Raw genomic sequence first — 25,486 nt, 5'->3', positions numbered from 1 at the left:
GGTTAAAATCACAGACGTGAGAAGCCTGTGAACGTGGGATTCGGCGGGCACCTTTTGCGGGGAACCCCGGTTTCTGGGGCTCCGGAGTGACGTGGGGTGAGCGGCGCGGAGCATTGAATCGTCTGCTTCTTCCACAGAGCGAAGCCGCATAGCTGTTGCCAGAGAGCGCTGACCTTTTCCTGTGGACAATTTGACTTTAAAGTAATTACCCGTGAGTAGAGCTGAAATGGAAGAATTGGATCTCTAAAAGTTTAATTTGGTATCGTAACGGGGAGGTTCAAAACAGGAAGTCCGCCTTCCCTTTTTGTAAATAGACTGAGGCAACGAAGTTGCAAGCTGGAGTCTTGGAAGGTCTTTTGTAAAAGATCAAATTTCCAACGGTAAAGAACATTAAACCCCCTCTTGGAGGCAGGAGAAGAGAGGGGGAAGTTGCGGATTGAGTATGCCTGCGGGAGAGAGCGAAGAGGCTTAAAATACCACCGCTCTGACCCTGGAAATGGGCTGCTAGTAAGACTGATGTTTTGTTTTTTGTTTTTTTTGGAATGTTCATTGACAGCGCTTAGAACGTTCATTGACAGCTAGCTAAATAAGAGAAATACATTGTTTCTACTGTTTCCGGTTGTTTTTTAAAAAAGGAGGAAAGTAACTGAAAATTGAAACTAACTTCGGATTATTGAAACTGTGTTTAAAAGAGGACATATTGACCGATACAAATACAACCTGTTTTCCCCTAGTGGAAGCTTTTGAAATTGGCTACTTTATAGGAGCTGGGCTAGGGGAATTTCCAGCTGCAAGATAAGAAAAGTGTGAGACTTTGGAATTGACCTTGAATCTCTTAAGTGTTATGGCAAACAGAAAGGAAAAAACAGACGGGATGTCGACAGAGGAGGCTTTAGTGGCTGCATTATTGAAAATAAACGATTCGCTGGAACAACTCCATAAGAAAACAGATGCGATAAATGTGAAATTGGATGTTGCAAATATTGAAACTGATTTAATCGTAGAAAGTTTAAATAATTTGGGACAAAAGGTGAATACCAATTCAGAAACCACCCAGAAACTGATACAGGAATCTACTCTGATACGGCAAACTGCAGATGAAGTCAGGGAAAAAACCCTTGCTGCTGAATTTAAAGTAATACAACTGGAGAGGAGAGTCCCATCCATACAAAGACAACTTGATGAACATAAGCTGACATTCGTTATGATTGAACTTAAAGAAGAACGGATGAATTTGAGGACCGGAGCCCTACCTGAATTGGAAAAGGAAAGCCTGACAGAGTTTCAGGAGGTGACAGGACTAACATTGGTTGAGAAAGAGAGGTATTTGGGGGTTAGTATGACCGCCAAAAATGTGAATCTGCTTAAGGACAACTGTGAAGGATGTTGGATTGAAGAGAAGGGGGATTTGGAAATATGGACAAATCAGAAGTTGTTACTGTTGGGCCGAATCATTGTGGTGGGGATGAGGGCTGCTGTGTTGCTGGGGATGTTGCTTTTGTTTCAGACATTGCAAGCTCTGGATGGGATGGAGTGTCTCAGGAGGTGGCAGAGGGATGCTCCTAGAGTTGTTTGGCAGGGCAGGAAGCCTCGAGTTAAGCTTAAGATATTGATGGATGCTAAAGAAGGAGGTGGACCTGCCCTGCCAGACCTTTAAACTTCATTGTGAACCATCTGCCTTTTGCTGGTTGAGAGAATGGTTGCTTCTTGAAAACACTGAAGTGTTGGACAATGGCAGACGAAGTTGATGGACTATAGGGAATTGGCGGAAATGACTGGCAAGACCCGAGACCAGGGTGAAGAGTCGGTGGAAGAAGACTGAAAAAAGTTTAAAGACTATTTATAGAAATAGTGTAAAATTAAGGAATGTTAGAAAAATGTTGGAATGAAATTACATGGCTTTAGTAGAAATGTCATAAGGAATTAAGTATAAATAGATTAATAGAAAATTAAAGGAAAAGTATGGCAAGAATGTGTTAAGATAATTATAGAACAGAAAATAGAGTAAGATGGAAAGGAATTGCTGAAACAAATAATAGAAGTGGAATACAAAAAGGGAGGTGTGAGGAAGTCGCTGGAAATAAGTGAATGAAATATAAGATATTGAAAATGTTTGAGGTGTTTTTAAATTGTTTTTGTTTGTTTTTGCTTGATTTGTTCTTTTTTTTCCCTTTTTTCCTTTTTCTCTTTGTGTGTAGTGCTGTGTTGGAAATTTTGAAAAAGTAATAAATATCATTAAAAAAAAAAGAAGAAGATGCCAAGGATTGAACCTGGCACCTTTTGCATATAAAGAATGCGCTGTACCAGTGAGCCTCAGCACTTCACCTTGTACGTCACTGAAATAAATAATACACACATGCATACCCATGCATAAGGAGAAAGCACTTATGCCTGCACACTTTGTGAAGGACGAAATTTCATATTTCAAGGCATGTCAATCTGAAGAACCAATTGACCTTTGAAGGGGTCTTTTCAGGGACAGAGGAACCAGGTGTGAGCAGAACACCACACACACCCTCTCACTTCAGTTTCTAGCCATGTTCTTATATAAAACCAACTAAATAAATACTTTTTTTAAAATGCCTTTTGCTTTTTCCTCTGCTTTTGGATGTTTTGCGTGCTTAAGTTGAATAGATTTAGCGTTGTGTCATACTTTAACAAAAGGGAGCATTATCAGTGTTCTCAAATGATCTCGGCGGTTTGTTTTAAGCCTTTCTGCAAGAAATAGCGAAGGATTAACACCAGCTGTTTTGAAAGATTATATTTTCTATTATTAGTGTTAGTGAAGAACATTAATGATCTCGCAGCTATATTTGAAGCTGTAGTTAACCGAAACAGAAGCATTACCAGGGCATTTTCTTTAAAGCAAATTCATGAAGCTCAATAGGAAATAATATGATCTTGAGAAGAAATGTTCCAAAACCAACATTTTTCACAGTAGACACATGCTGATATTTTCTCCTTCCTAGTAAGAATTTATTTTTACTCTAAATGATCACAGTGAGAGGGAAACATTGAAGAGAGATCTGTATATTTTATCAGGTGCCTGGAAATGTCAAACTGACCAGTGTTGGCGTCTGAGTGAGTCAGTTGTATTTATTTATTACATTTCTGTACTTATCCACAGAAAAGCTTTCTGAGCAGTTTTACAAGAAGGAGCTGCAGATCACTGGCAGAGCATCTGCTTTGCACGCAAAAGGCCCCAGCAATGCCAGATTTACATATGGACTGAGTGAGCTGCAGCCCAGGACCACATAATCTAGGAGGGCCTCAGTCTATTGCTATTCCCCCCCCCCCATAAAAAAGGAAGGTTTTACTATCTAGGCCCAGTTGCCCATGCATGTCATGCATACTGGTCATACCGGTGAAAGTATGGCTGAGCTGATACTGAACTACTTCAGTGAACTTGAAATAGACTTCAGTAAATGTAGAGGACAATCATATGACAATGCGGCCAATATGGCCGGAAAGTATAAAGGCATTCAACAAAAAGTTCTGGAAAGAAACAAGTTTGCAAAGTTTATTCCATCTGTTGGACGTTCCCTAAATCTAGTTGGATGAACCGCAATTAACTCATGCCTGGATGCAATGAATTTATTTATGGCCAGAATTAACAATCTTTATTGTTTTTTCTCAGCTTCTACAAAAAGATGAGCAGTGCTTTCTAAAATTTCTTGTCTCTTGAGTCAAAGGTTCCTAAACATTAATCAGACACAAAATTATGAAATCAGTATCACAATATGGACTTCGAAGCAGTTTGGAATTAATATATCACCCAGCCGAAATCTAAACTAGTGCTTTTAATTACATGCTTAGGACATGAGTTTCAGGGTCTTAGAATTCTTTTCTCAAGAAGGCAGCATTTAAAAACCCCAAACTCTTATTCAGCTTGGATTTTAAATCCAAGCTGAAGAGGAATTCACTTTTTTCTAAAATGGCCCTAGATTTCTAGCATACCATGTTAGTTATTTCTTCTTCTTGTTATCTTTCCTGAAGGAGAAGGATGTGTGGGTTCATATTTATTTATATATATGTATGTCATACTTTTTGAAGCTAGGCTCTCTTAGATATTTTGTAACTATGTTATTTTAATTTATTTTTAATATTGGTATTAATTAACTATTAATTAGATTTCTATACCACCCTTCATCTGAGGATCACAGGCCTGTTTATAATATAAAAACACAATAATACTTACCATAGTAACAAACAAGAACATACCACCACCCACAATTTAAAAGGCCATGGAGTGTTAAATTAGCCAAAGGCCTGGGAGAAGACAAATGTCAATTGTTTTTGTTATATTGTTGTTTTGGTTTTTACACTGTAAACTACACTAAAAATTGTATGTTGAAAGACAGTACAGAAATCTTGTGAACAGGTAAACAATCTCTGCCTTATTTGGATAGCGTTTTTGGCCCTCATCCAGCCTATTACTTATTCCAAACAGAAAATCGGAGATTTCTCTTGCCTTGTGGGACTTGAGGAGAAGGAGAGGTAATTGAGTGTCATCAGCATACTGATGATTCTGTACTCCATATTCTTTGATGACCTCCCCAAGCGCTTTCATGTACCCATAGGGGATGTTACAGAACCCTGCAGCACCCCACAGGAAAACTCCTGCAAGAAAGAACAGCAGTATCTTTTGAAACATACCCAAGTAGGATCAAACCTCCTGCAAGGGAGTGCCATTAACCTTGCAGTGTTTACATTCCGCAGTAATCAAGCATGCTCATTATATTTTCTTTTCTTTACTTTTGCTTTTACAAGCTGAGATGTTTCAAGTGCAAAATAATTTTCAGTGATGTGTTCATTTCACAATGCAGATGTCATTCCTTACATGTCACAGTATTATCACTTACAAGAAAATACAGTTGTCAGGATGCACTTTGAGCTCTATGTTAAGTTTAACTAGGCTTGCCATATGTCAGGAAAATTCCTGACATGTCCTAAAAATGGTGTGTGTGGGGGGGATTTAGCCGGGAATGGCAGGGAAAACCCAGATGTAGTCTTATTTTAAAAAAGCTCAACAACTTTGTGGGTGTCAGAAAGGAGACATACACACTGCACACACTGCCAGAAAAGGGAGCCACCTCCCAGTGTTGTGGCACATTTGGGACTGCTGTGGCCTAGTTGCGCCCTTCTGAATCTATGCCCGGGACGATGGCATAGAGCCACCATAAAGCAAAAATTGCTGATTGAACAGTCTTAAATGTAAAACCTCCCTTGTAGCACAGAATACAGAAATGGCTGGATAACGTCGGCTGAAACAACTTGCACAAGTAAAATCTGTGAAAATCTTGTTACCTATCCATGTAAGAAGCAGAAATGATTGTAATGTGTGCAATCAACTTGAGGCTCCTTTGTCTTGTCTCTCTTTGCTCTGCCCTCTTCATACCTCTTCTGGTCCTGGGAGACCAGTGGGGAGGGGAGTTGGTCACAGCAGGATGGGAAGACTCCCTGGCTTCTTCAGCAGCCTGCCTGATCTCTGCCTCTTGCTCCCCGCCTCCTCTCCAGACTTGCTTCTGTCTCCGATTCTGGAATGCTGTCTGCCAAGCTTCTTCCTGCTCACTAAATCCTGTTACCTCTTCTGCTTCCAACACCACCTCCTCCCAGTCTGCTCCCTCTTCCCCCTCTGACCACTCATCATCGTCCCACCACCACTCCCCTGGCCCTGAGCCTTCCTCCTTTGGGAATTCCTCAGCTGGCTCCTCCCATCATTCCTCTGCATCCAGCCAGTCCATGACAGGTACTCCTTGTTGTACTCTGCAACTGTACTCAGTGTTTAGTTCTTGAGAATGGGCTTTCTCTGCTTTATGAAATTCTTTCCTTGGGGAGGCAAGCCTAGCACCATCGCAATCTGTTTTAGCAGCAGGTGGAAATATTCATATTCACCAAATCTGGGATCATGACTTTCTGCTTATCTTTTACTAGGGAGGGGTGCAGTTGAATCACACACAACACACACACACACACACATATATATATGAGAGTCAACTGCACCCCCTACCTACTAAAAGATAAGCAGAAAGGTTGTGTGTGTGTGTGTGTGTGTGTGCGCGCGCACACACACACAGACAGACAGACAGACAGACAGACATATAATATCTTATTTAAGGTTGTTTTAACCTTGTTTTATCCTTGTTTTAATCTTCATTTTTGAAAGCTGCTTTTAGTTTCATTGCTTTTTTTAAAAAAGATGAATAAATATAAAAAATTGTAATGCTAGATTTCCATCAAATTTATTTCTCAGTCCTTGTATTTAAGAAATTGGTCTCAAAACATTAACATGTACAGAGGTGGATCCTTTTGGTTTTCTTCCCTATTGTAAACACATTTTCTTTATTGTTATGTACCCTTTTAATGATGATTATGATTTTCCTTCCAGATTTCATTTTTGGCCTCCGCTTACACAAGCCAACAACTCTCAGAGGAAAGCTGCTCTGCTTTGGGCTCCATCACTCACTATCTCTATCTTTGCCAGTTCAGCTGGATGCTTATTCAGGTTAGTAAGTATATTACTTTTCCTTACATGTATCCAGCAGTTGCTTGGAGTGAGCTGCTTTGGTAGACACTCTGCCCCAAAGCAGATAATAAATAAATATAACTAAGGTAAACAAGACTGGTGCTCCATCTGCACTGCTTTAAACAGTTATGGCTTCCTCCAAGGAATGCTGGGAACTGTAGTTTCTTAAGGATGCTGAGGAGACCCCCCCCCCCATTATCTTAACAGAGGTAACACTGGTCAGAGTTCCCTGGGATGGGAGATTGACTATTAAAACCACAGTTAAATTGATTGTTAAACTACAGTTCCCAGGATTCCTTGGGGCAAAGCAATAACAGTTTAAAGTGGTATGATGGTAAACCTTTAGAGGCTGTGGGCACTTTTCATTGTAGAGTTAAATGAAATACACTGAAAAAATATCTATAGCTACAAAATCTCTGAACACTGGAGAAGTTACTTTCTAAACATACGTTTGGTACATTTTTTTAATACAAAAAAATTTGTCCACTTTAGGGAACTTTCTTCATAGAGGTATGAATATATATTGTAATGCAATGCTGGATCTTTGTGACCTCTGACTATCCCATTTGGAAGATTTTCCCATCCAGCATTAACCACAGTAAATGGAAATACCATCACCAATTAACTGTGGTTTATTAGTATTTATTATTTACACCCTTCCTTTCAGAATACAAATCTTTCTAGGGTGTACTACAAGCAACATCAAAATACATTAACAAAATCACAATAAACAATATTAAAACGTAACAAGCCCATCACTATATTTCCTGAAATGGGGCTGGATGGCACTAGGCATAAGTTTACCAGATTTTTTTCAATGAATCCGGGGACACAATCAATCAACACTACATATTCGGGACATTGATGCTACAGCAATGGTGGTGGCAGAGGGGCAGCTGCTGCCTTGACCTCAACCGCCACGTTACCCCTTCCTCCGAGGCTTCTATCTCCTTTCTCCATGAGCCTGGGCAGCCCCTGAGTTGTTGGTTCTTCAGTGGTGGTAGTGGGGAAGCTGTGCGCTGTGGGTCAGGCATGGAAGGCGGAGAACAAGGGCCGAGAGCCGTGGCAGCGGCAAGGCTTGAGCAGCGCAATGCCTCCCTTCCCATCGGCGCAGCTCCAATCCCACTCCTACTTGCGTGCAAGCAGGAGGGGGCAGGGATCCCTCAGCTGGGAAGGGATCAGTTGCCTAACTGAGAGATCCCTGCCCCCTCCTGCATGCACTCAGGATCTTATAGGCAGCATGAAGCCTCCCTTCCCAGCTGAGGGATCCCCGCCCTGCTCCTGCTTGCTCACAAGTAGGAGTTGGGAGGCTGCTCTGATAGGCAGCATGAAGTCTCCCTTCACAGCTTAGTTTCTGGGGTCAGGGAAGGTGGAGGCAGCCCCTGCTTAGAGCCCCTGCACCACCATCATAATGGGGACTTCTGAGCAGCTCCTGAAGCCAGACAGAGCCAACTGCTCTGGGCTGCTGAGACTGCTGCTGCTGTGTTTCCCGGGGACATTAGATGAAATCTGGGGACATTCCGGGGATGGAATTTCTCCAGGGACTTATTCACAAATCCGGGGACTGTCCCTGGGAAATGGGGACATTTGGTAACCCAACACTAGGGGAAAGGGGGAGAATACATGGATTATGTGTCTCTTGTTTGCTGTATGAGGGCTATATATCCTATAGCCAGTGTGGTGTAGTGGTTAAGAGCGGTGGACTCGTAACCTGGTGAACTGGATTTGTGTCCCCACTCCTCCACATGCAGCTGCTGGGTGACCTTGGGCTGGTGACACTTCTCTGAAGTCTCTCAGCCCCACTCACCTCACAGAGTGTTTGTTGTTGGGGAGGAAGGGAAAGGAGATTGTTAGCCGCTTTGAGACTCCTTAGGGAGTGATAAAGTGGGATATCAAATCCAAACTCCTCCTCCTCTTCTTCTTCTGACATGTTCTAGGAGAAAATGTTAAGGATCACCAAGAAAAGCCCCCTTTTAGGTCATATTTCTAGGACCTTGTAGCTATACACATTCTTTCCAAATCCACATCTTGAAGGAAATGACATCATTTGACTCATTCATAATCTTGGGTGGGTAGCATGGATTGATTTTATTTTTCAGACCAGCAGCATTGCTCAGAGAGAAAAAGTGAAATCTTTGCTAACGGGTGCATACTCATCCATAATGAATGGAACTAAAATGCATTACAGCCTGCCATTCATTATAATTATACAGTTCCAGTGAGTCATAGAACTACTGCAAGAAATCCAAAAGGAGGAAATTAACTATCACCATAGAATAATTATGTTTATATAACTAAATTGATTAGTTCACATCATATACCATGAAACAATAAATCTAAATAAAACAGCTACACAATTTAGTGCCTTTGCGACTGGCTCTCAATCCAGCTTTCTTGTTGCTGTCCTTGTAGCTTTATTGAATGGCCTTGGGCATTCTTTGGCACTTTCTGTATCTGCCCTAGTTTGCTTTAAACTCTCTTCTTAGGTAACTAGGCTAAGTGGGTATTCAACTGTTTCTCTTTGCCCCTTCATCTTGCTGCAGGTTTTCCCGCGGGACTATATTAATTGCCTAATAGATAAAGTTTATGTTCATTCTGAGCGCAACCCACTAATATGTGAATCACTTATCCTTTGGGTGCCACAGAGATTCCTTCTAGTCATACTGTTTGTAGCTCTCTAGCTGCTGTTTGTTCTGGTTTATTTTGGAGCAAAATTGCAGTGGACCATCCAAACAGTCAGTTGCATGTTCTTTGGAGACTGACTGTACTTTTACCCATCTAAAACAACATCAGGATATGTTCAGATTGAAAAAAAGTTATGTGTCTGCAGTCATAACCCTTCCATCCCCTTGTTTCACCAACCAGTTGTCAGAGCTATGAGCATACACCTAGGTTACTGATTCCACCTGTTGTGAGGGTTTTAGGGTGTGGGTTTTTTTTTGGGGGGGGGGGGATATATAAACCTGGTATTCTAGAACTCTGACCATATGGAAGATTAAGAGAATAGACAAAGGAACTACTCACCTCATTCCTAGCCAGGGGTGCTATCCATCATTTTAGAGGCTGCAATGACCGCTTCCTATCAAAAAAGCAAAATGGAAGTTGCTCAAACCCCTACCTTCATCGCCACACATAACAGCAGGAAATTGCACAAAATACCTACCACACAGTGAAAATATTGCAGAACCATTCTGGACCTTTCACAAATGTCAGAAAAAGTGGTTTGATTCTGGAGTAGTGATGGAATGAAAACAACACCATGTGGGCGGATGCAGAAAAATCTGGATTTTTTTAAAAAATTGCTTTGGTGGTCACATGAGCAGCAAACTCTGAAGTAAATGTTAAATCACACAAAATAGATATTAAAAATTGAAGTATTAAGATTTTTTTAAAGGCAATTGATTGAAAGGTGTGTTAGAAGAAGCTTCACTTTAAAGCAGAACTCTCAAGTGTAGTATTGTTCCATTAAGCTTTACACAAAGAGCCAATCATTTCTCATTTACTCCCTGGGCACAATAGAAACTTCTGCCTGAGTTCTTTCATCCAGCAGCCAGGAAACTGACTGTACCTATTTGTCTCCATATGGCTGGTTATTGTTACACCATAGCAACAGGAAAGGATTTGCTAAATTTAGACCTGCTGTTTGTATTTGATCTATTTAATTTTGGAGTACCAAACGATGAGAGACCTATAGCTATCGAGATAGACATGACACTAAGCAGGAAATGGTAAACAAGCCAAATTCACACCAAGCTTTGCAGTGCCCAGTTGAGTCTGCGTATCGTTCATGTGATAAGAGAGAGGAAAGTAGGTAACTATGGTTAAACAAATACAGAAAACAAGAGTTAGGACACATAGTACCAGTTCTTAGAAAACAATCTGTGTTGCATGACTAACAAGACTTGTTCTAAGAGATAGAATTGATGGGATCATGGCTCATTGACTAAACAAATTGGCATAAATAAATTCCAGGGTTCATCTGTCTGGAGCTGGAGCTTGGCCTAGTTTTGTATGCAAGGCCATGGAGTGAGCTGCTTTCTGCTTTCTGCCAAACATTTTGTTGGCTCTTTTAATATCACAAGAAGAAGACAGCATTGCATAGCAGAGAATCAAAGCAGAGAATAGAAAGCAAAGGTTGAGGGAGTTATTAAAATAACAGATAAGCAAATAAGGAAAATATGTGCGTGTGTAATATATCACCATATCCATTGTCTGCATACAACATTCCCCCTGACCTCCCATTTCTCAATATGTGCAGAATTCTGAAGATACATGTGCTGTACAGGTTCTTAAATCCCATGTTACTTAAATATTTTAATAAATGCCATATTTGCAGGCATGAATCCTCCCTTTTAAACTGGTGTGTGTGTGTGTGTGTGTGTGTGTTATGAAAACTCCTCTCACCAACTGCCAAATGCTAGTTATCATTTTTACCCAGAAAGGATTGCACAAGCAAGGCTGACTCTTGCAGGCATTGACCCAGTTAGGCCCTAGCTTACATTCAAGGTTCTATGTGTGATTGAAGAAACGGCTCCCATACTCCAGTTTCTCAAAGGCAGACATAATGGCTTGTGTGTCATGGAAATAGTTGGCTAATTCTGCAAATCAAATGATGAGGTGGGCAAAAGCACCCCTCCCACACTATTGCTACAAATTAAACTTGTGCTGGGCTTTTCTTACACACTTTTGCATGTAAAAGTTATAGATTCATAGAGTTGGAAGGGCCCTTGTGGGCTACCTCATCAAGCTGCTTGCTCAGTGCTAGCAAATCCAAAGCTAGAGCATCTCCAAACAAATGGCTGTCTAGCTTTTGCTCAAAAACCTTCAGCAAAGCAGACCCCACCTCCCCACTAAGTAATTGGTTCTTTAGCTGAACTGCTAAGTTTCTCTTCATAGAATCGTAGAATGGTATAGTTGGAAAGGTATCCATTCTTAAGGAAATCAGCCCTGAGTGCTCACTGGAAGGACAGATCGTGAAGCTGAGGCTCCAATACTTTGGCCACCTCATGAGAAGAGAAGACTCCCTGGAAAAAACCCTGAGGTTGGGAAAGATGGAGGGCACAAGGAGAAGGGGAGGACAGAGGACGAGATGGTTGGACAGTGTTCTCGAAACTACAAACATGAGTCTGAGCAAACTGCAGGAGGCAGTGGAAGACAGAAGTGTCTGGCGTGCTCTGGTCCATGGGGTCACGAAGAGTCGGACACAACTAAACGACTAAACAACAATAACAACATAGTTGGAATGGGCCATCCAGGCCAACCCCCTCCAATGCAGGAAACCCAGCTAAAGCATCTATGGCAGACGGCCATCCAACCTCTGCTTAAAAACCTCCATGGAAGGAGAGTCTACAACCTCCCAAGGCAGACTTTCCCACTGTCGAACAGCTCTTACAGTCAGAAAGTTATTCCTGATGTTTAATAGGAATGTCCTTTCTTGTCACTTGAAGCCATTGGTTCGACTTCTACTCTCTGGAGCAGGATAAAACAAGCTTGCTTCCTTGCTTCCTCTTCCATGTGACAGCCCTTGAGATATTTGAAAATGGCTATCATATCTCCTCTTTTCCAGGCTAAACATACCCAGCTACCTTAACCATTCTTCCTCAGAAAGCTTGGTTTACAGACCCTTGATCATCTTGATTAGCATCTACCAACAGATCTAGGTGATTTCATGTTTAACTATAAACTGTTCTCCTCCAGTTTAAACCCATTTAGCCTAAACCTGCATCAGCAGAGAACAAGCTTTTGCCCTCACCTGTGCTTCAGGTGTTATGAAGAGTGCTATCACCTCCTTGCTCAACGTTCTCTCCCTGCTACCTTTCACCATCGGACTTGTTTTCTCTACCATCCCAACCTTCTCTGTTCCCTCCTCCGAACCCATTCCAGTTTGTCTGCATCCTTCTTTGAAGTGTGTCTTCCAGAACTGCACGCTTTACTTCAGCTGAGTATTGCAGAAGTACAGCTGTTGCTTCAGCGAACACACTCAACTCAATTCCACCCCCCTCCTGGGTGCCCCACCCTTAATAGCTTACAGGGAAACAGCAGAAGGACATTTCCAGTTTGATTGGCAGATAGGACAAAACCACACACAGAGTCTACTCAGTTTCCCCACTGCAAAATGAACTGTTGCTTTTATTAAGGCATGTAAAATGACACGAGTGCTTCTTTTTTTTACAGGCACATAGCACTACTGATGGTTTTTTTGGTGTGAGAATGATGCTTAATTTTTTGAATAGCCTTCTCCTTATGCATACAGTGTTCCAAGGCAATTTACAAACATAGCCTTGAAAACAGCTAAAATATTTTTAAAACAGTACAAAAGCCACCTATTATAGGTTTAAAAATGAAACAGAGTGAACATCTGGATACCTTTACATCCAGCTGGAAAGGGTTGTTGAAACAAAAATGTCTTCAGTTCTTGATTGACCTCCAGTGTTTTGATTAGGGACAAAGCCTGGTTGCTGCTGCCTATAGGAAAACTACTTCTGCCATGAACCCCCATGTTCAATTTCTTAGCACCTCCGCGAGGTGGATTTTATGAGGGAAGGTAGGGAAGATTTCCTCTCTCTGCTGCCTTCCTCTGTTTGCACCATTGTGTCTATTAACTGTTTTAAAAGGAAATAAGGAGAGGGCAAAATATATTTGGGGTGTTTGGAGATGGAAGAGTGGCCTTCTGTTGGATTGGATTGGGGAAAAAACATTTCATCTTTTTCAGTTGGATAATTAATGTTTCTGAGGTGAGTTTTGGAGAGTTTGCCCTTAGAACATGTGTCTTTACGGTGAAATTGTATAACCTCTTTATATTAAAGCTATTGAAATGGGATTTTACTAGGATGCTATTCATTTATTAATGAGAAGAGTATGAGCTGTTTGTGGCTGGACAATATAATATTACAATATTTGATGTCAACATTTGAAACTTGCACAATATATATCCTTTGCAGATGAATTTGTTGCCATTTGTCTCTGTTTCTTTACCTCTTGTGTGCTGACTGAAAATGTGAATTGCCATCCTGAAAACCCTTAAATATATATTATTTCAGCATATTTAAACATGTGGTTGAGTTTTTGCAGTAAACCAATGCATATTTATGAGTATTTTATTTTGCACAGTAATTAGTGGTTCATATCAAACCTATTGATCCAGGACTCTCCATTATTCCCTAGGCTGTTAATTTCTGGTATGTCCTGGTGATGAATGATGAGCACACAGAAAGACGCTATCTAATGTTTTTCCTTCTGGGTTGGGGTCTTCCGGCTTTTGTGGTGATTCTACTTTTAATCATCCTTCGAGGAATCTATCATCACAGCTTGTCGCAGATCTATGGCCTGGTCTACAATGATCTGTAAGTATATATGAAAAAAACTCAGAACAAGAATTGAATGGATGCTTGTTCATTTCCCCTGTATCACAGACTATAAACACTTAATGGGTTGTTTGTGTGCTGCTGATTTTTAAACTGTCCAGTCCATTTAGCCAACTTTACTAAAGGTACTTTTCATGAAACAGTAAGATTCAGGCAGGACACGGGCTAAAATCTACAACTTTTGACAACATATTATGCCCCAGACTACCACAATGTAAAGTTATTATGTAAACCCAGGAAAGGGTTAGTGAGATTAGTGATGCATAAAGTTGCCTCAGTCTCTTCCAACATTCATTCTCACTTTCTGCTCTTCTGCAAGTGGTTTATTTTGCACAAGTCTTCCATTCACTTTGTCCTCTACTGAAATACTGTATTGTCCCGAATATAAGGCGCACCTGCAAATAATTCACATCTTTAAAATTCAAGGTTTATTTGCGGGTGCGGCCTGCCTTCCGGCTCTGCCACCCTGAACAGGGGCAGGCGGCCAGTGCTGGCGCTCAGCACCCTGCTCCCCAAGCCAGCGCCGGCACTTGGTTCCGAGTGCGTTGCACACCTGCCTCCTGACACTACTGCCTCCCGGCACTACCTTCCCAAGCCGGCGCTGGGGGAGACTTGGGAGTGGCTGCTTCCGGGGGAGGGAGCTGTACCGCTTTGCCAGTAGCCTTTACCCCTTCTTTTTGACAGCTCGGGGGAGGCTTGGGAGTCGCAGGTGGGAGGCACGCTATTGTCCCGCACCCCTGATGGACCTCTTGGGCAGCTGTTTCAGCAGTGATAGTGTAAGGTGGCGAATATAAGCCACACTTTAACTTTTCACAATCAGAATCTGGGGGGAAAGTGCGGCTTATATTCGGGCCAATACGGTACATGTATATTTTTTCCACATAGTGCACAACAGGTCCACATATCTTAGTCATCAACAGATACTTACGAATAATTTTCCTTCTCTCTGTGTTCCCTTTCAAAGTTAATTAATTTGCACAGGGGTGGCCCTGTTTAATACAGTGGTATCTTGGTTCTCAAATTTAATCTGTTCCCGAAGTCCGTTCCAAAACCAAAGCATTCCAAAACCAAGGCACACTTTCGCATAGAAAGTAATGCAAAATGGATTAATCCGTTCTGGAATTTTAAAAGCAACCCCTAAAACAGCAATTTAACATGAATTTTACTATCCAACGAGACCATTGATCCATGAAATGAAAGCAATAAACAATGTACTACAGGAACACAATCAATCAATCAGTAGCTGAACTGGGTTCCACAAGACCCAGTCACAAAAGCAAAACAAGAGAGAGCCACAAAAACACAAAATAAATAGCAAAAACAGACAGACCGTAGTGTAACACTCAAAATGGAAATGTGGCACTCAAATCGGAAGTGTGGCACTCAAAATGGAAGTGTAACACTCAAAACGGAGCACGTTTGGCTTCCAAAAAAAGTTTGTTTCCTTCCGGGTTTGCAGTGTTTGGGTTCCAAGTTGTTTGAGTATGAAGGCGTTTGAGAACCAAGGTACCACTGTATATTGCAGCAAAACCAACAACAATATTTTGCAAAGTTAATGAAGTGGCTAATAGTGCATCACAAAGCTATCTGCGGCCGAAGTTTTAATCATCTTTACTCATACATAAGTCCCACCAAGTTTACTCTCAGAGAAGTGGGTCTAAGAAAGCAGCCTGTATCATTAACTTGATTTCACAATTCAGTATATACTTGTCATCCTGTCTCCATTCTGCCAGTCAGGCATCAGTGAGGGACAGTTTTAATATTTTACTTGTGACATAGGTCAGCCTTTCCTAACCTTGATTCTGCAAATGAATACCAGCAGGTTCTTATATAACATAACAGGAATTACAGTGTTTACTCTGCAGCAGTGTGTCTTCTGGGCTTGTTTAGCAAGAGGAACACAAGTGAGCAGACTGAATTATCATAACCTCTTATCGGAATAGTAAGATATTTTAGGTTGGGGTGGGGAGGAGGGAGGGAGCCCTACCTGCAAAGAAACAGTTAGGAGCTCATTTAAGGCTTCTGATTGTTCATTTGTAGCCATATCTACACCTGTCCTGCACCTGATGACAGATGTGGGGCAGGAAAGCGTGGATTGTGGGGAATGGCCTGGAAGGCCAAATTTGGACCTGGGCCAGGCCTAGGTAGGCTTGTGCGCTAGACATTTCCCATCAGTGTTTTAGAATAATACCAACAGCTTTGTAATATTCTCCATTAAAAACATTTAATTCCATATTTAAACTGCACTGGATACTTAGAAATGCATATCCCCTGAAACTTGCTATTTGCAAAACTATATGACCCTGTTGTTGCACTATAAACAGCATACACTGATACAAACTGCATTAATTAGGTCTATTTTTTAATGCATTTTCCATTTTTCTATTCACACATCATACATTTTCCACCATACAAAATTTCTCTACAGACTTCCCAATCCAACACTCTGTGGCATTCTAGATATACCTTACTTTCCTGCATATCCGTTAATTTCCCCACACAAATATTTTTCTCCTTTCATTTTCTTCATTGTTGTTACCTGTTGCTCATGAAATTACCCCTACTTGTACGTTAGTATCAGTATCATAACTTTTTTAATATTCTCCAAGGCTTTCCCACTCACCCCTTATCTGTTTCTCATCCTGGTTCCTTATTTTGGCCATCATGTTTCCAAATTTTATCAGTTTGTATAGCCATTGTTCTTTCTTGGGATCCCTTTTTCTTTCCAGTTTCTAGAATACACTATTCTGGCCACTGCTGTTGCATGAAGAAATAGGCTGTGTATCTTCTTTGGTATCTCATCACCAGTTATTGCCAATAAGAAGGCTTCAGGTTTTCTGGGGAATGTAAACTTGAAAATCTTTTTTAGCTCATTGTAGAGCATCTCCCAATAATCTTGCATGTTTACAGAACCACTACATTTGTATAAAAGATCCCTCCAACTCTGAACACTTCCACCACAATTTGGACCCTCTCTTATACATTTTGACAAGTTAACTGGGCATCAAGTACAACCTATAGGCAGAGCATCTTTTGCATGTTGTCCTTTATCAAGTAGCAAGCCAAAAGGTTCATAATTTGGTTCCATAGCTTTTCCCATTCTGAAATTTCAATGTTATGTCCAATGTCTATTGCTCATTGTGTCACCATGGCCTTTGACCATTTCATCTTTGGTCTCCCAGTCTAATAATATATATATATTTTTGTTGTTGTTGTTATTTCCTAATACTCTCAAGGTGGGCGCGGGTGGCACTGTGGGTTAAACCACAGAGCCTAGGACTTGCCGATCAGAAGGTTGGCGGTTCGAATCCCTGCGACGGGATGAGCTCCCGTTGCCCGGTCCCAGCTCCTGCCAACCTAGCAGTTCAAAAGCATGTCAAAGTGCAAGAAGATAAATAGGTGCCGCTCCAGCAGGAAGGTAAACGGCGTTTCTGTGCACTGCTCTGGTTCGCCAGAAGCAGCTTAGTTATGCTGGCCACATGACCCGGAAGCTGTACGCCGTCTCCCTCGGCCAGTAAAGCGAGATGAACGCTGCAACCCCAGAGTCGGCAACGACTGGACCTAATGGTCAGGGGTACCTTTACCTTTAATACTCTAAATAATGCAATATTGGGTATGGCATTAATTAGATCTATATTTAGGCCTCGGCTATGGAGCTTAGAAGAGGTCTTATGAAGCAAAAGGGAATGATTTGGTTTTTTGTGACTTCTACAATTAGTTGTGGATAGGTTTTTAAAAAATAAAAATTAAGATAACATGCACATTTATTTTTAGACAGATTGCAAGCTGCCAACAGCTCATATTTTCAAAACCAGATAAACTTACTAAAACCACAAACAGTCTGTTAAGCTGGGACTGGAACCTAAGTAAATGGGTCATTTAAAGGGGAAGCCCTTTTTTACTTAACAAGGAAGCCCCCTGGGAAAACTTGGAAACAGTTCGCCACAATGACATTTCATGTTAGTCGTTTTAAGCTTGCGGTCATCTCTGTTTACCGTAAGCAAGTAAAGGTTTCCTGTAAGCCAGTAAACTTTGTTCATGTTCAACTAACAAACAACATGCAAGATAGCTAATCTCATATGTTGTCTGAAAAGTATTATTATGTTGCAAATTAGTTATTTATCTCCAGATGTAGTCATATTAGGCTACTCCCTTTTCATGGAAAACAGTCTTAAAACCAAAAGAAGAGCTCTGCTGCATCAGGCCAAAGGTTGATCTGGTGCCACATAATGTTCTCACAGTAGTCAATGACATGTCTATGGGAAGCCCACAATCAGGACTTGAATGCACCCTTCAAGTTCTAAGCAAGCTTTAAAAACCCATCTGTTCCAGCTTCTTTTTTATAGATGGCTTTATGATTCTGATGTTAAAATTTTTAAACCTTCCAGCTGAGCTATAATAATAAGGCTTTATTTGCTGCCAGTGTGTTGTGTTTTTAAATAGCTGTTTTGATTTTATTCTTTCTATTTTTTATTATTGCTCTGTAACGTAGATTTTGTAAGTCCCTTATGAGGGCATTTTCCCGGAAAAGCAACCTAAAAATACTTAGATAAGTAAACAAAATGATCTGTTGAATATCTTCCCACCTTGTGGCCTGACACATGCAGGCGGTGTTCGGCCTGGTGTTGGAAATCTCTAGATTTTCTGTCCTGGGGGACTTCAGCTTCCATGCCAAAGCCTCACTTTGGCTGGAGTTACTCAAAACATCATGGGCACCATGAAAGCTATGCATAGTTTTTTAAAAATGTATGTTTAATGTATAAACATAGTTCAGATCCAATATATTTAACTGGGGTGGTATTCAACTAGTTATACTCAGATTGGACCTATTGGAATTAATGGTTATGTTCTTTAATACCAATGGATCCACTCTGCATAAAACTTACCTGAATACTTACCTGGGAATACTACAAGGAAAGAGAGGGAACAATTCTGCACTGGACATAGTGAGAGGGTTTATGGATGAGGGAAATGTCTAAAACTGTGATAAAGAGACATGTGGGGCCTCCTAACTTTAGGAGTGCTTGCGCTTTTGCATGCAGAAAATCTCCATGTCAATCTGGTGTTTTCAGGTATATAACTATGAAAGACTCCTGTGTGGGATGCTGCTAGCCAGTGCAGGAAATACTGAGTTGGATGGACCAACATTGTCTCAAAATGCAACATGCTCACCCATACAGTCCCCTCATTCTTGAACATTAAGCAGCTGGGAATATGCTGGAGTGCAGATGGCAGAAGACTTGGGTCAGATCCAACCAAACATGGCTTAGAGCCTGTTTGAGAGCATGCTCTGTGACGGTATTGGCAGCAAAGAAATCTTATTTCACTGCCAACATTGCATCTGCAGAATGCTATCTGGCAATGTTGTTCCAGTTTGTTAGAAGAACTGCATAGCCTCCTATTAATAACCTGCGAAACTATCAAAGGCGTGCTGGGACTTATTTGTGAAGCATTTTAAGGATTTTCAGTTGCTTCCGTCTGCTGAGATGCCATATTGCAGGGCTTGCCAGCATTTTGGAACCGGTGGGCACACTTTGAAATCTGGGCAGCAGTCACACTTTGTCCTGCCCCTTACCTTGTGTTGACTAGAACTTACATGGATACAACCTAGAAAACTTCCATCTTTACATCTATTGTAATGTGCCACCATTCATGGAGTTGTGGCCTCAATCTGTTTTGCACCGACTGCAAAAAAGGAGCACAGTGTGAGATAGGTATAAGGTGCAAAAACAGAAATGCTTTCAGGGTATTTGTAGGGATGCAATGAAACTTTAATGTCCAAAGATGGAGGTGAAGAAAAGGAGGGTCTGGCAGCTGAAGTACAGAAACGGAGCAAATTCTACCCTAATATAATTTGTGTGCATACTGTCCCTGAAATTTCCTGTCATTTAAGTGCTTTATAACACATGCACCGAATGAATGGGATTAAGTGCCACACAATTGCAACTTGCCAGAAGGAACTATTCTCTCTCTCCTTCTCCTACACACTGTTGGAGTTCTCTCAATCCCATGAAACCCAATTTGGGGGGCAAGTGGAGGGGGGAGGCCTGTTGCAGAAGTCCTCGTATACAGGGCTTGTGCTAACTTGATTAGTTAGGTGAATCCAGTCCCCCACCCCATTTTTCAAACTGCATGTTATCAGCTTTCTGACTGTGTTATTTTCCCCCAACTGCACACTAAAAAAAGCACAACTTGATGGGTTTTTTTGTATCTTGGTACCAAGAAGAACATTAAAGTGGGTAATAATGGCTCAGTCACGACTCAAATTGTTAAGACTTTAATTAGATAAAGGCAACAGCTTGAACTTCAAAAAGCAGCTTTCAATCATTTTGAAAGGCTCCACTTGTGTGACATTTTAAGTGAGGGGCACTTACTTGATTAACCTGTGTGTTCATCAGTTGTCAATCAGAGGGTCACACCCTTGTATGTTCTTTTGGGCATTATCCCAAAATAGAAATCCTTTAACATAAAAGCCATCCTGTAACCTATATATATATATATATATAGAGAGAGAGAGAGAGAGAGAGAGAGAGAGTCAATCTTTTATTCAATCTCCAATTACAGAAGTTTAGAGACATCAATGAAATTAGCAAGCAATATCCCACCCCACCCTGTTGCATTAAGGGGATTTATTGTGAAGGCCTAAGGTATAATCCATAGAACATTGTTTATCCGATTTAAAAGTGAAATATGTAAGATTTTTTGCTGCCACATTTTTCCCCTTTAAATTGCTGTTGGAGCAACTGATACTCACCCTGTCAAGGGACTACAAGCTGAAAATGAATATCTGTTCCCCGGGGCTCCGGGGTAGGGAGGCAGAGGTTGCCACATGGTGCAACCTCAGCTGGAAAGAGAGAATCACCAACTTCTTGCATGGTCAGTGGAGGGAATGACTGCTTGGGGCTGCCCTCCACCTGTTCATGCTGGACCCTCTATATGCTTGCCCGCAATCCAGTTGGGGCATGGCCACAGGGTGTGTGTGCCCTGCTCACCCCTGGTGCATTTAGGAGGGCGACCTGGAAGAGGCTGCCCTATTGGTTGACCGATGGGAGATTTACCACCTACCCCAGACTATTAGGGGCCTGCTCAGTGGGGAAGTAGGCAAGTTGGTGTGGGGACCTTATTATGGTTTATCGGCTGCCATATTCATGGCCAATGAGGAATCTTCTCCTGCATATACTAAGGTGGAATGTGCATAGAACTGCATATATTTTTGAAACATAGCATACAAAAATGCATTTTAGCTTTGGGTTTATGGGCTCTCCATGCAATCAACAATACCAGTTGCTCAGGACTTCTAGTCATGTAAGAGGCTACGTGTGTATGCCTACATGTGTAGGCTTTGTTTTTCAGATATTATGCTGAATGCACAATGACAAGGTTGATCTATGCGAAATGAGGAGCAGAACCTGTGCTTCTGCTCCCCTCTCCACATGCTTAATCTATGCGTGGGGATGGTCATTTGTTTGTAAAGGGCTCTCATTTCATGAAGAGCACTGCTTAAGTCTTTTGTGCATGTGATTATATAGCTGCTGGCTTTGAGTGCCCAGTCTCAATATGCACATATAGAATCCCATTTAGTATTCCAACCCAGAGAAGGACTTCTGGGGGGAAATGGTGCCCAGTAGTATAGCTGAGCATTACCAGCTGCACAAATTTGTACAATGAAGCAGTTACTTGCAAATTATAGTGACATCAGAAGGGCTACTGTGACAATGCTGTGACACTGTTAATAGCACTTTAAAATGTCTTCTGCTTTCCCCCTTCAATGAAGACCCTCAAGGTAGCTAACAAAATGTAAAAGCCAACATAAAGACATATAACACCATCACTGAAACAACTATATCTATATCAAGAATTGGCCGTGATGTGCCAGCACAACAAATTGTTCATCGCTATGACCAGGTGTGGCAAAACAGCGGAGCAAAACTGTGTTAGGTAGCACAGAAACTGAAGAAGTGGAGGAAAGAGAGAGCAGATACAAGTGATTTACATGCCTTTCTAAAGGCCTTTTAGCTACTACAGTTATGCTGGCAGGTATCTACTTTTCTTCAGTAAGCAGGTGCAATAGAAATGCAGACAACAGGCAGCAGAACAGAGTTCCTCTACCCATTTGTCTTGTATAAGGTAGTGCTGCAGATACATTGATGCTATCCTGTAGACGGCATTGCTAAGTACTACTTTCATTGTGGGAATAAGTCCTTCGTTCATTGCGAGCATGGGGCTACAGTGGAAAAAAAATCCTGTAGTATTTCTCCTGAGAGTTTTTTATAACTTTGCAAATATTTACCACCATCAAGGCAAGGGGGGAAAAGAGGAACCTCCCTTCCTAAAAAAAAACCCCAAACAAACCCAGGCAATAATCAGTGAGTTGTGCCTCAAAAATGTTTAAAATAGAAATGCTACCTTGTTACAGAAATACTATGTTGACGTCTACATGAGGAAAGAAGTGTGTTTTTGCTGATTGAAACTGTAGCCATTTTTAGATTGTGAAGAAGAACAATTTAGCATTTAATTTTAGAATGGTTGCAGCATACAGTATTTCTGGATGAGTGGAACACCCATGCATGATGCAATGATTCCATATCTGGCACAAGCTTCCTGCAATCAAATCCTAGGTACTTGAGTGGGTGGACATCTACACCTGCATTCATCTTAACTGACCACAGTGGGGCTCTAATCTGGATGCAACTCTCATTGCGTAAAGTGTTAGATGTGGAGCTGGAAAAGATGTGCATTTAGCTGTGTGATCACTGCACACAAAAAGATGTTCAAATATTAAATGATATGTGGTGATTTTAACTTCCAGGGGGAACTTCCATTTATTAGTCTGTTGCACCAAAAACAAGTCTTGTGACACCTTAAACACTGCCAAAGACTAGGTGTGGTAGCAATATCATACTCCTGGGACAGAATGCTATATACTTTCCCCCCTGCAAATGATTGTGTACCTTCCCCCACCCCCAGTGTATGCATGTTAAATCAGAGATAGAAATATTTCCAGTGTGTCTGTTTATGTGTGTGAGAGAGATGTTTGCCCAGCATTCCTGTTCTTAGAATGATATCAAAACCTGAACATTTTATAGCTGACAAAAATAGAAAGCATTGAGTTGCTGTGAATATAGGCTGATCACACATTCGTTTAATAACAATGGGTGATACCCAGGTCATAATCAAAGTAGATTTCATTGAACTTAAGGGACTTATGCTACTTATGACCATTGATTTCAGTGGGTCTACTCTGAGTAGGGTTAATGTTGACTATCACTCAGCTGTTGTAATTTAGAGACTAGCAGTACCAACCACAAACACACTCAGAATCTCATCAGGAGTGATTTTTCAGTTTTGCCCACTTGGAAAATTAAACTCTGTGGGTGGTATTCAGCTAAGTTTTACTCCAAGTAATCCCATTGATATTTACAAAGATGACAAAGCTAGGTCTATTAATTTCAGTAGATTTACTCTAAGTAAAATTTAGCTGAGTTTTGCCTTACAAATGTATTTGATTTTTTTCAAAAATCCTACTTTTCTGTATAAAAGACAAATAAAACAAGTCTAAACTGCTTTAACCGATAAAGTTAGATGGAACAGATTTACATTATCATTCTTAAAGGACATTTTTGTAACCTGTCACCTGTCTTACAAGACTCACTTGATATTTGTCCTCATTTACTGGAGCTCAGGCAGGACAGCTTATACGTTGTTTTCTTATCCTTTCTTTGCATATCCTGAACATGAAAACTCACATATTCTTGATTCATGCAACATAGTCAAGATAACATTTGGCATCACATTTTCTTGTGGTGGGAAAGGAATAGTTCTGATATACCCTCAACGCTGTTTCTTCACATTTGATTTAATAGCTTTTGGGACAACACAGATACCTCCCAATCATTCTCAACATTACAGCACACAGCGATTTGACTTATTCAGCTATTCAACTTTACATCTATCATCGCTGAACTTGTTCCTTTTATGTTGAAACTTCTGAAATGTAACTTCAGCCTACAGTGTTCAGAACAGTTTGTGATAAATCAAACTGGTAAATATCTTGAAATGTATAGAGACATAAATAATTTGAGTGGTGACCTGCTAGCTGTAGAAGTCTTTTCTCAGTGAAACAGAAAACAGCTGATGCTGAAACTAGGGATGTCACAAACCTACCTCCCTGTCCTCCATGAAGCAGTTTTTTAAGAGTTCAAAAATGAATTCTGCTTAAAAGGGAGATAAAGGGTGAGTGAATGTACTTTTAATTGAATGAATGCATAGTTAGTAGTTTCAAAGCACGTTAAGAAAAACTAGGCCACTTCACCTGATATGTGGAGTGAAAAATGCAAGGTATCAGTGCACTGCAAACAAAGGAGGAAGCCAACCTCAGAAATAAATGCACTGAATCCTAAACTGCATTTGCAGCTTTGCAGCTCTTTTCAAAAAGCATCAAAATAGGTGCAGTTCCAAAATGAAGAGGTCTGCCTGCTTTGATCAGTTCCTCTTAAACATAATTCTACAATCTGGTAGAATCAAATCAAAATTTGTAATGCAACCTATAGAGATCTTAAAGGTTGAGCTGAAACACACAAACAACAAAAGCGAAAGAGCAAAAATCACTGTTAATGGGAAGCATGTTGAGTTGTTTGTTTGTTTGTTGTTGTTCTCCACTGTAATATGAATCCAAAATATTATTTGTTTCAAGAAAATGCCAATTCAAAATAAACTGTGTAGCAGGCAATAGCAACAAGTCCAAAAGTTTCAGTATGTCATTGAGTAAATACACACCACAGCTGTTTTTAAACTTGGGACACATGAACAGTTGATACAGCTCATCTGAGAACTGTTTACTTTTAAAGTTGCTTGCGCTCAGAGAAGAATGCATTGCGGAGAAAATTCCCTGTTGATGTTGCATTGGCAGTTAAGGGGATTTCTGGTGAAGTCAGGTACCCTGCATGAAAGAGAAACCAAAACAAGAGCTCTGTAAATAGTAATAAAGGGAAAATCCAGCATATGTGCAAAAGGAAGGGTGTAACTTTAGTTTTTATTTTAGTTTTCTTCTGTTCCACAACTAAATATGTCCTTTGGTTGCTTATCAGCTGATCTGAAAAGTTATCACATGCTGTTGAATTTTACATTCCAACTATGAAGTTGTTGTACCTTTTATGATCAAAAGTGCCTGCCAAAGGGGCCTGTATTCAGTCCCTAAAGCTTCCATGTGGTACAGCTGTACTCAGTTGGAAGCCGCAGAAGCCGCGTCAGACATTCGGGTTCCAAAGAACGTTCGCAAACAGGAACACTCACCTCCTGGTTTGCGGCATTCAGGAGCCAAAATGTTTGAGTTGCAAGGCGTTCGAGAACCAAGATACGACTGTATTTAATAGTTAAATGTGTTTTTTATATTTAGTGATTGTTTATAAGTTGTGTACTTGTGGTATTTTTGATTTTTTTTATATTTAAAATAATAAAAAGGAAGAGGGTGGAGCTAGCCTTGTTTTCCTGGGAAACCTGGGGTGATATGCAATGTAATCTATGTTAAAATCACTTGGTAGTATGCTTGTTCCAGAGGCGAAATGTTTCGTTTTGTACTGCAAGAGAATGCATAAGC

The 25,486-nt window shown here is 40.8% G+C and overlaps 1 protein-coding gene and 3 long non-coding RNA genes across 10 annotated transcripts in view; 1 reads left to right on the top strand and 3 right to left on the bottom strand.

Annotated features, from left to right (window-relative positions):
- ADGRV1 (adhesion G protein-coupled receptor V1) overlaps positions 1-25,486 on the top strand; it is a 246,448-nt gene that overhangs the window by 168,222 nt on the left and 52,740 nt on the right. For all 3 annotated transcript variants that reach the window (XM_081212310.1, XM_081212311.1, XM_081212312.1), the window contains 2 exons: positions 6,389-6,505; positions 13,691-13,869. In XM_081212310.1, the coding sequence (XP_081068436.1) occupies positions 6,389-6,505; positions 13,691-13,869 (296 nt within the window). The remainder of the gene's footprint in view (positions 1-6,388; positions 6,506-13,690; positions 13,870-25,486) is intronic.
- LOC308597000 overlaps positions 1-25,486 on the bottom strand; it is a 272,467-nt gene that overhangs the window by 209,852 nt on the left and 37,129 nt on the right. The window lies entirely within an intron of this gene.
- LOC308597001 lies at positions 3,053-12,586 on the bottom strand. 5 transcript variants are annotated; one of them, XR_014012781.1, is made up of 5 exons: positions 12,279-12,586; positions 9,690-9,807; positions 9,551-9,605; positions 4,472-4,620; positions 3,053-3,696 (listed from the first exon to the last, which is right to left on the bottom strand). It is a non-coding gene; the product is annotated as an uncharacterized lncRNA (long non-coding RNA). The 5 variants fall into 5 exon arrangements; XR_014012782.1 differs by lacking the exon at positions 3,053-3,696 and having other exon boundaries at positions 3,804-4,620; positions 8,334-9,605; XR_014012783.1 differs by lacking the exon at positions 3,053-3,696 and having other exon boundaries at positions 3,804-4,620.
- LOC308597010 lies at positions 19,263-24,816 on the bottom strand. The gene is made up of 3 exons (XR_014012795.1): positions 24,667-24,816; positions 20,265-20,375; positions 19,263-19,575 (listed from the first exon to the last, which is right to left on the bottom strand). It is a non-coding gene; the product is annotated as an uncharacterized lncRNA (long non-coding RNA).

This window comes from Podarcis bocagei (genome assembly GCF_964188305.1).
Source record: "Podarcis bocagei genome assembly, chromosome: 11".
Classification (NCBI taxonomy): Eukaryota; Metazoa; Chordata; class Lepidosauria; order Squamata; family Lacertidae; genus Podarcis; species Podarcis bocagei.
Note: the sequence above shows the minus strand (reverse complement) of the source record. Positions and strands in the feature narration are given on the sequence as shown.